The 11,159-nt window shown below is 39.5% G+C and overlaps 1 protein-coding gene across 1 annotated transcript in view; it reads left to right on the top strand.

The window, feature by feature from the left end:
• The first annotated feature begins 226 nt into the window (after nt 1-226).
• The window catches only part of LOC104912227 (AF4/FMR2 family member 2-like), a 105,511-nt gene continuing 94,578 nt past the window's right edge, over nt 227-11,159 (top strand). Inside the window, exon 1 of the mRNA XM_031554739.1 lies at nt 227-379. Coding sequence (XP_031410599.1) covers nt 227-379 — 153 coding nt within the window. The remainder of the gene's footprint in view (nt 380-11,159) is intronic.

Raw genomic sequence — 11,159 nt, 5'->3', positions numbered from 1 at the left:
GCTCCAGCTCTTAGTGAAGTTAATGTGAGCTGGATCAGTTCCTCCAAGACTTGCAGTGGCAGTGAAATTCTGTGTAGAAACAAGTAACTGTGATCGAACACATACCTACGTGCATCACACGTCCCAGACAGCTACCGAGGGATCTTCACACATCTCATTTTGCAAAATGCAAAAACAGCATTTAAAAAAGTCTTTAAAATGTGAAGTGAATATAACTGATACAGAAATGCCTGCCTGGGTGGTGAACAGCCTGAAACTGCTCTTTTCTGAGGTGCAAGCAGGTTGGTGCAGTGGGGGTGATACAGATGATGATGGGACTGCTTCAGCATCTGGTACACCAAAAAGGCAGCGTGTTTGGAATGAAAAGAACACCCTCAAGGTAATACAGTGTTGGCATTTATAGGGTGAATTCCCCTTATGCAGTGGGAAGCAGATGTGTGAAAATGTGGATCGGTATGGAATATGTGTGGGGGAGATGTGCAGGCATTGAACAAGACATAAATGGATGTCACTGGTTGTATTCCACTGCAGCAGCATTCTGCTTCCAGTAAGTTGGAGAAACGGCTCTGGTAAAATCTAGTACAGTGGTCTAAAAACAAGACATTTAAGTAAGAATCCTAATTTTCTCTGATTGCCTTTTCTTTGCCAAAATCTCCGTGGTATTGTTCAGACAATTCAGAACTTTCTTGCTCAGTTGCCAAGATTCAGCATCTTAAAAGCCCTCATAGAAAGAAGAAGCGCTGAAGCTTTTGCTTTGGATTCAGTTAATTGTTGTGGGGAATGCACATGGTGTAAGATATTTTATTAAGGACTTCATACATAGAATATTCATACTATATGCAGCTATCCATGTAATATATATGTATCCTAGATGGCATACAAGTATGCAGAAGAAAAAAAAATCACTTTTATAATTACATCAGCACAAATCTACATCTAGATGTACAAAAGGGGCTGAGAACTCTTAGCAGATTCTCTTTTGTCTTTTTGTGAAAGTATGTGAAATAACACAGTCATTGGTCATGCAGAAGAATCAGGAAATTTCAAGTGTAGTCTGAAAAATTGGCCATTTTTATACGGAAAGTAAACTGTAATTTGAGTATGAATTCAGCTATATGAAGTGGTTTTTCATAACTATCTCAAACTACATAAAATATTTTGACAGTCCTGAAAGCAACATACTTTTATTAAATTGATTGAAAGGTTCCATTGGCTTTGCACTACACTGTACAAGATTCATCCCTCATAGACAGGATGGAGACAACTTAAAGTTCTCAGTGGAGACTACACTCTGAGCTCAACTTATTATGTGAAACACCTTAATTCAATTTAATAAAACAAAATATTTCATTGTGGATGATACTCAAAATATTTTATTTGAATTTTCTGAACAGAAATGGATTGCTTTAGAGGGAATTTTGAAATTTTCTTGCTGGCAGCAATACCAATTTTAATGAGAATTTTTTTTTGTCAGGTCATCCCAGGGGGGAGGAGGGGGCTTCTTGTAGCTCTGCTACCCATTCTGGGGAATTGCTGATTAGGGTTGCACTTCTCAAGTCCCACTTTGGGGAAGATTTGTGGTGCAACCTTTGCATCACCACTGGAGCACAAGATCGTTCATGTTAGTTAAAGTAGATCACAGTGCCCCTACCCAAGCTGGCCAGGTCCAGGCTGTGGGCCTCTACAGGACTGCACGTGAATTGATACCTTTAGGAGCTTTCATTTTGCCAGCAGCAGAGGAGTGAAGGCCTCTGAAGATACTCAGCAGCTGTTCAGCAACGGCAGCTGGAGTCACTGGCACTGAATAAAGAGGATTTTGTTCAAGTCCATTGGGCCCAAGGTGATTACTGAACATCACAATCAGGGTTCTTTACTTTTTTATTATTATTATTTTAATTTTGTTTGCCCTCGCATGAGACTGGAAGGCAGAGAAAGGACTGTGGCAATACAGATCCCTGTGATCTCCCTTTGCCATGTAATCAGAAGAACTCTGCAATTGAATATTTCACAATAAGCACTGCATTTTCAATAGGGATGATACAAAAGCAAATATCAAGGCCTCTGGCTGACAAAAGCAGAATACAGAGGGAAAATATGAAAATAGCAACTTACTTCAGCAATAAAGAGAGTATATTTTATACTGCAGTTTTTCTTTTTGTTAAATCATGACTTTCTAGTAAATGACATCCCAGAAGATATTTATCAAAGCAGGAAAGCACTAGAAAGGAGCACCCTGCATTCACTTTAATATTTCTCCTTTTCTTCTGACATTTTCTTGCCTAGAGATCTAATTCCATTAAATATGTACATTTTTGACTGGAAGACTTCTTCATGTATCTTTCAGATGAATCTTAAAAGTACATAAGGTCTGTAGGGCAGGTTTTTTTAAGTGCAAATGAGGTGCACAGTAGAATATTGTCTATGAGGCTTTTCAAATTATTTATATTCCTGCAGTGCTTTACCTTTCTCTTTCTGTGGTAATGATAAGGAAGTAGTGAGACTCCAATGCACCTTCTGTGAACACTGTCAAACAACATTAGTCATATTTAATATCTGGACTCACTTTGGCAGATGTCCATTTCTGTTGGACTTACTGGATGTTATCATGCCTGTAACTTTACTTGGTCCACGCAGAGCATCAAAGTATTAAAACCTGTTAGACCCATGGTTGGTCAGTGTTAGAGCCCTGTAATGCTCTTATGGATGGATATAAATTAACACTCTCTCATTAAGCCTACTTTTCAGTACATGTGAATCTGCTGTAGGAATAAGGACAGTTAAATGCTCCGTTGGCCCTCAGCCATGCCCACTCGTGCTGTTCTCCTCCAGCCTTCTTCAGAAGCTGTGCAGGGCTGACCTGTATCAGTGCTTGAATAGATACCCGTTCCAGGTCATTTGGATGTTGCAGAAAGTGATATGGAGGATAATTAGGTAGCCCTTCTCCCCACATCAGCTTTGAATCAATGACCTCATGGTTGTGATGGACGCCACTGTGCTATAAGAGGTGTTGCTTCAGATTTGGTATGAAACAAATGTCTCGTTCATTTGCATTTGCAGTCATTAATTATTGCATTGCTTTCTCGTAAGAATTTGAGTTAAAATTATTAATTCTGGTAACCGAGCTGAATTGCTACTTGAATAATTATAATCTGCCTAAATGTCTGCCTGCACTGCTGCTCGTGTCAACCTCCTCACATTATGTCTGAACATCTCAGGCCATATTTCAGTTCAGTTCAGTCGAATAACTTATCACACAGTTGTGCCACAGCCATGGCTGAACTGAAGAAATACACAGAGCTATGCAAACATGAAGATCAGGAGAGTGAGACTTTGCTTTCTCCGTTGTGTAGAGGAGACATTTAGTAAATTAAACTACTGCAGAGGAGAAGAAGGTTTTCAGCAGGAGTAAGGAATGACAAAACAATCTATTAGATCTCTGTAGGAGGATTGAGAGCTAAGTCTTTCCAAAGCTTTTTGTGGGCCAGATGTTTACACTTGCTCTATCATTACCTAGCTGTAGTACCTCCCAAAAATCATGTGGTCCAGGGCTCTATGAAATGCAAGGCCATCTTCAGTCCGCAAACTCTAGGCCACTTCTTAACAAGAATGACAGATTGTTCAACAGAGCCCTTCTTTCTCTGTGGCTGTGGCTACTCACTTGTTCTTGTATCTCCCCAGTTCTCTTCCCAAGAGTTCCCCGTTTTTCTGTCCTATCACAGGCTCTGTCTGGCTGCCCTTTTCATCTGTTACTTCTTTCAGCTCTCATTTTGTCTTTTCTCTCCTGTATTTTCCCTTAAAGCCACAGTTGCAAATAATGTTCTTTTGTGTTTCATGACTCCCATATCTGGCATTCTAAATCTTGCCCAGTTCAGGACTGTGGCAACATGTCACAAGCTTGAGACACAGTATGGAAACCTGTGAAAGCATCCCCTACACAAAGCAAGTGCTCACACTTACTTCCTTTCGAAGGACAGTCTGTTACCCCTCTTGCAATGTCTAGTTTCCCTGGGAAGAAAGAAATGGCTGTGGCAAATTACCTTGACTATCCCACTTACACAGCTTTTCTCCCTGTTGTGGTTTAACCCAGCAGGCAGCTGAACAACACGCAGCCCTTCGTTCACTGTTCCCTTTCCACTGGGATGAGGGGGAGAATCAGAAAAAAGAGTAGAACTCATGGGTTGAGGGAAAAAAAAAAAAAAAAAACTGTTTACTGAGATAAAAAGGAAGAGAGAGAAATAACAGTAATTATAGTAATAATATATACATATATACAAAACATGTGATGCACAAAGTAATTGCTCACCCCCTACTGTCCCCCAGCAGCTCCCTAAGCACCAGCAGTTCCCCCAGCCAACCCCCTTCAGTGTTACAGTTTTGTCACACATTGCTACATGGTACCGAATATCACTTTGGGCCGGCTTAGGTCAGCTGTCCTGGTTCTGTCTCCTCCCAGCTCCTTGTCCCCTGCAGCCCCTTCTGGCAGGGTAGTGCAAGAAGCTGAGAAACTGAAACATCCTTGGCTCAGCAACAACTAAAACATTGGTGTGTTATCAACACTGCTGTTCTCCTAGAGCCAAAGCGTTTTCTCCTAAAGCCAGATACTATGCAAAAAATCAACTCTGTCCCAGCTGAAACCAAGTCATTCCCACAGATGATGAGCAGCTTCCCCTCATGTGAGCAGAAGTTACTAAGTTGAAGAATGGACATAGCAAATACCTTTCTCCTGATTCTCTCTCATGGCTATACAGAAGTGCAAGTGTGTATTGGGATGATTGTATTAAATGTGTATATATACAACTTGAACAAAATTCAGCAAAAATCAAGTCTGTACCCAGTCCTTTTAGACTTAAAACTATTTTTTCTCAGTGATGGTAATTAACTTTTTATAGGAGTTTGGTTTACTGTTAGGGTACAGGTTGCAGAATATCAACAATCCTCTTTTATGATCACCAGTGAAAAAGCCTAAACCCCAAATAATTGACACCCATGTATTAAAACATGTCATATTCCTACTTAAATACAGTACCTGTATACAAATGTAGCTTTGTGCTCTCGGAATTCCACTGCATTAGGCTTGGAACTTGAATGCATGGGGACAGTTTTGGTCTCTACCTTACCCAACAAAACTCCTTATTTCTCATCCTTTTATATGTTGTTTTGCTGTTGAACTTCATTCAACATTTAGTTTGGCGTGATAGTATGTCTTCCACTAAAGTTCCTGAAGTGTTTTTGGACTGTGAGTGTTCTCAACTTCCTTCTCCTTCTCCATCTCCTTCTCCTTCTCGTTCTGCTTCTCATTCTCCTTCTCCTCCTCCTTTCTATGTGTGGTCCCACAACTGGAAGGAAATATTCACTTTTGTTCAGATTCCTTCTGGTTTCCTAGCTGAAAGAGAAGTCTGCTTTCAAGAGCTGAAGTCAGACACCGAATAGGGGATTTTCTTTATGTCTCACTGCCAGTTCAACCCTCTTCAGGAGTCTGGAGTCTAATGTAAATATGGTCCTCTCCAATGTCACCAGCCAGTTTCTAATATGGAACCAAGCAGCCCACTGAGATCCCAAGCCTTCTTGCAAGTTTGTTCGTTTTTTTCCCTAAAGCTTAGGAAAGCGGTTACCTTCTTTAATTGTTGGTTTGTTGTATGGAGTTGTTTCCCCTTCCTGAGTCATAATTTGGCTTCCAGGTGGCACTAAAGTCTGCAGCTGTAACTGCAAACAACATTTGACAAATGTTAATTCAAATAATGTCATCTAACTTTCGTTGCTGCAAGTTTTGAGGAATCATAGCGCAGATAATGAATCATATCTAAATCGTCTACCTGCTGGAGGAGTTCTTGTGCTTGCTGAACTCTGCAGAGTGTTGTCTGATAGCATCTCCCATCAGCTTGATATTTTCTCCGAAGTGCTTGAACTGTGGCAGCTCTAGTTACACTGGAATCATTGTCAAGGAAAAAAAAAAAAAAAATTGTCTTTCAGTTTAACACTGAGACTGCAGGAACTTCATTTCCATGTTTCCTTTCTTTGGGCTGCCTGGCTGCTGCTCTCACACATGCACACTCCATCCCCAGATGTTTTAGTAGCATCTCTGCTGATAACTACCAGTAATACATCAACAAATACAAGTATAAGGTATAATCACCATCAGCAGAAGTATATTGTCAAGACAGCATGTTTTGAAATACACAGAGGTGAGAGTTGTGATCCCTTGAAGAGCCAGGGCCCATTTGCGCATCGCCATATGGCTGCAGACACCTGTGGGATGCAGTAGGAAGACTTGTCAGCAGTTTTTCATTTGCACTCACGTAGCAGGATGCAAGGTGCATGCATCTCTTCATGTTTTACGTAGAAAAAATCTGAAGACGAGGGGTGAGTTATTAGCCCATGGCTGTGCCCCAAAGAGAGAATACATACCAGTTCTTGGGAAATAAATGAAATTGTATTTTATGCCTAACTGTATACCATGAGAAACTGGTTTAGAAAGGGAACAAAACTAAGTATGGACTTCTCCTCACAGGTATTCCCTGAATCTCATCAAGCCTAAAAGAACTTCTCTACAGCTGCTCGTCCCCAGTATATTAGATAATTGTTACGTCCTTGTTTCTTTTGTTCATATTTCAACTGTTAACAGCAGCCTGGGGGAAGAAGAGTGGGGAAATATGTTACTCCTGCAAAATCATTGTAGCAAGAATAGCCAGAACATAAATGATACTGTTTTGGCTTCAAAAGGGTACACAGGTGCCTTAAGAGTCCCAGAAGAGCAATGTGCAAGCTCATACAAACAACTTCCAAGTCGTGCCTGTTTGCTATTCACACAAACAGAGTTGAGACTATTTGAGTTCTACAGTTCCCAGAATTCAGATGGTGCACAATGGCCCATAATGAGCAGCACCTGTGCTTACCTCAATTACTACACGGAGATGAACAACAGCAAGAAGGGCTTTCAAGAATATTTTTTCAATAATAGATTTAGTTATGTCTTTCATAATTGGATTCAAAAGCTCAAAATTTCATTTTGCAACTTGTTCATGAAATTTGTATGAAAAGTTCTGGCATTTATTCAAAAGAAATACTCTGTGAACAAGAAGTTGCAGAAGAGCCAACTGCTGGTAACTAAGCAGCCAAATTATAGTCCGAGCACTTGGCAAATACACCGTCTTTTTTATTATTTCAGTAATTGAATTTCTGTTAGAGCATAGAGCATAATTTAAAATCAGGAATTTATTTATAATACAATAGTGTTTCGGTAATAAATGCATTATTATTGTCACTTTTAATGGAATCTTACGTATTCCCTCAGAGACTGTGTGGCAGACTCTGAGACAACCACTACATTAGTGCTGTTTGTAGACAATTGAATTAATTGAAGACAGGGTCGTTAACTTGACCTGAATACCTCTGATTGCTTCTGTAAATAAGGTTAGAGAGCAAATAGCTAATCTTTGTTGTCATTATAGATTCTTTTTACATTTTCACACTGCCTTGTATATTAAGATCATTTTGCTAAGCAGCTTTTCAGGCTGTCATTGTGTTTACAGTATTGTCTTGCACAGCACACAACTGTAATTGCATCAGACTTACATTTCATTTCCCATATGTATATAAAACATGATAATAGACAGAGACCTATTTGGGATTGCAGCACATAAAAACCATTGGACCCTCAAATTTATAAACAAAAATGAATAAACCGTAGCATTAAAAAATAATCAAATCACAAAACAAAAGTTGATTTTGTTTGCTTTTGCTTGAAAATTCCAACCTGCAAGGCTTGCCAGGGATAATATAGCGAGTCCATTACTCAGTTGGGAACATGACCCACAAGGCCAGCTCTGTCTATACCAGCCTGTGAGACAACTGCTATCTGGACTTCTGGCATGAATTTCCTTGGAAATGAGCAGCAGGCTGTCACTGAAGCACAGATAGAACACAGATATTTTTCAAGGGAAAATTTAAAAAAAAAAAGGCTGTGAGCACACTGTTCCATTTCTCAAGAAATCTAATAAAGAATGTAGCCTGAGAGGTCTAGGAAAGCATGTGTCATGAACAAGAGGCACCTTAAACTTGAGAATGAGGTCAGGTTCACATTGAACTCAGGGATACCAGCTTGTCATCACTCACATATTCCACCACATACAAAAATAAATAAATAAATAAATAATAAAAAATTACTTTCTCAGAAACAGTCTTGTAAGTAGAAGAAAACAGCTGGCAGTGTACTATAATGTGCCTAGTATTTGTATGCATTTCTTTCATTCTAAATTTATATTCAAGATGGGCTTGAACCCAAACACCAGATATGCAGTGTGCATTTTTGCTCCAAACTCGGGAGCCAAATGTGAGATCCTGAGCCCATGAGTGACCTGGACGATAAGTAATGTTTCATGAATTCAGGTTTAAAGATAACAGCCTCTTCACTTCAAAACTAGCAAGTACAAACTTCAGCTCAAAAACCCTGCCTGTGTCAAACTCCCATTGGTGCAGGAATCCAGCCCGACTTGAGCGTGGTGGGAGGAACATGCTGCCACACCATGTTTTCTCACAGCAGCCTCTGCATAGCTCACTTGTAAGAACATTTTGGGGATTTTTTTATTATTATTATTACTATTTTATTTTATTTTATTTTTAAGAAAGCAAAGGAGGAAACAAAGCATTGATTAAGATTGTTCCAAGATTGTAAATCTTGTTCCAGAGTTTTGAAGGTGTTGTGTGGACTTACAGTTTGGCTCTCCTAGCCGCATAGATTTTGCTCTGCAAAGACAGAAAGATCAGCCAAGCAGTGTTACTACCAAGTAGTTTCCAGCTCAGCACTGAAGTTCAGTATGAGCCTTTCAGGCCTGGGCCGTGTTTGTGTCTCTCCCTGAGCATTTGCAGGAGATGCAAACACTAGTGGAGCTGTCTTGGAAAACTGGTGCAGAAGCAATCAGTGCTGCTCAGCCTGTTTTAGTTTGTTCTTCCTTATTCTGTGAAGGTTGGAATCTGGGCACTGTCCTTTGTTAATAAAACTGTACTGCCTATGCTATCCCAAATACTGCAGGCAAAACTAGAGAGGGGTGCATTTTTCTGTTGTAGTCGTTGCTGTTGTTTAATTCTAATGCAGAAAAGAAATAAGCCAGTACTTCTCCACTTCCCTTCTGGTAGAGTGACACCTCACTCCTCGTTTTGTTATTAATGAGCAAGAGAGCTTCAAGTCTCATGTAACAGACAATTAGCCACTGTGCTACATTAGGCATTAGGAGATTGACTCTGCCTGGGCAGATGTGTAAAGAACACTTTTGCACCTTACTAAAGGAATGATTTTCAAGTTGAAAACTATAAGAAGTTCAAGAGAAATCGACCTTTGCTTATTTACCTCTGTAGCCACACGGGCCTTGGGTTTTCCTGACCTTTGCTTGTCAGGAACCTCCAGCAGGTTACTAATGCAATAATCTGTCGTCGGTCTGGGGAAAATAGATGATGATGCTGAAAAATCGATTTCCTGTAATTCAAGAACGTGTATCCAGAATGAAAGCATCTTACTTGGAAGGTTTTCAGTGAGAAACATTTACTCAATGAGAAACTAGAATTTAACTAGTCCTGAAGGTCTTGGTCATTTTGTCCATATTGAAAAAATAGACAAGGTGCAATGGTTGTCTACGGGCTCTGCCTGTATCCCTGTTCCTCTTGGCCTGGATTAAGAAAGCAGGTAGTGTTCCAAGAGGTAAAGTGCTAAAGTAGCACTTCTGGAAGGCATCCAGCAATGCAACTGTTACTTTGGTGGTCCCAATTAGTCTTTCCTGTCTAAATCAAAACTGACTCCAAACTTGTCCTCAGCAGGCACACAGATAGTGCAGTCCTTTTCTCTGCAGTATTTTGACCTGACTCTCACACAGCACCATTCTGAAGGTGCTGAGCACCAACAGCTCCTACTGGAAGAAATGTTAACTGCTTGCCCACAAAATCCCAGGAAAAGGGCTGTGATATGGATGAGAAAGGCTAAAGATTTTTAGCCAGATAAGTTTAAAGAATTAAAAATTCGCTGTTCTCTTTGGCTGTCATTCAAAATAAAAAGCATAGAAAATGCTATTTAAAATAGCTGAACCTTTTGTCTTAAAGGGTTTTCATGTGGAAGATTTAAGATGTCAGGTTTAAACATGACACTGATGGTATTAGGCAAAGTATGAGATCAGATACTTGTAGTAACTCATTCTTTTTTGACTGTTTATTAATGGTCTTTTCTGATATATAGTGAATGTTGTGAAGAATCTGCAGGTTCATTTATCACTCAAAAAAACACCTTTTTTTAAACTTATGTATGTCATAATTAGCTGTGGATGCTGCTTAAAGATTTAGCTCTGTTCTAACATAAGATCCTTCAAGACAATGTTTAACCCTAACTAGATTCAATGTTTTATGTTTTGCTTTGTTTTAAAATAAATAAAGCAGTATATAATGTAACTGGCAAAAGGACCTCATACTGGGCTGAAAACCAGAAAGTTCATATTTCCACTCTGAAGGGAAGTTTTCACCTCATTTTAAAATAAAGTGTAAGGAGGACATCTATGTTTCAACATTCATCTCTATTAATGTTCTCCTAGAATATTTTCTGCTTGTTCAAAAAACAAGTACTGTGCATTTTTGTAACCATTATGTGCTTTGATGGTGTACCATAAATTCATCATGTATATTTAGGAATACTTTCTCCAAAAGTATTTCAGAGTAATTGCCCAATATTAATAACAATGATTCCATTTCATGGAAGTAGCAGTGAAGCTGTCTGCTCATGGGTTTTCTTAGTGCCTGTTATCCTACAACTCAGCTCTGATGAAGTATGCTTGTATATGCTCACAATACCATCTCTATTAATAACACCTGGAAAGGAGCATCAAGAATTTGTTTTACCCATGAAATCCCAGAGAGATGCAGAATTTAATGAGTTTGTCAGAGTTTCAAAGCAGTGCTTTAACCACAGTGCTCAGTAGCAGCTCAGTAGCCATTTCAGCAGCGATGGATTGTTCATGTCTTACTCATTTGAGTACAAACCAACAAACCACAGCACCAGTCCTGGTGATTCATGCTTTGTGCAGTATATAAGGCATGCAGATTGCTACCAGCTTGTGGCAGGTGAAGCTCATTTAATTAAATATTATACACACTGTTTTGATTGGGCTCAGTTTTTTATCTCTGCT

Source organism: Meleagris gallopavo, chromosome 9 (assembly GCF_000146605.3).
Source record: "Meleagris gallopavo isolate NT-WF06-2002-E0010 breed Aviagen turkey brand Nicholas breeding stock chromosome 9, Turkey_5.1, whole genome shotgun sequence".
In the NCBI taxonomy this organism is placed as follows: domain Eukaryota; kingdom Metazoa; phylum Chordata; class Aves; order Galliformes; family Phasianidae; genus Meleagris; species Meleagris gallopavo.
Note: the sequence above shows the minus strand (reverse complement) of the source record. Positions and strands in the feature narration are given on the sequence as shown.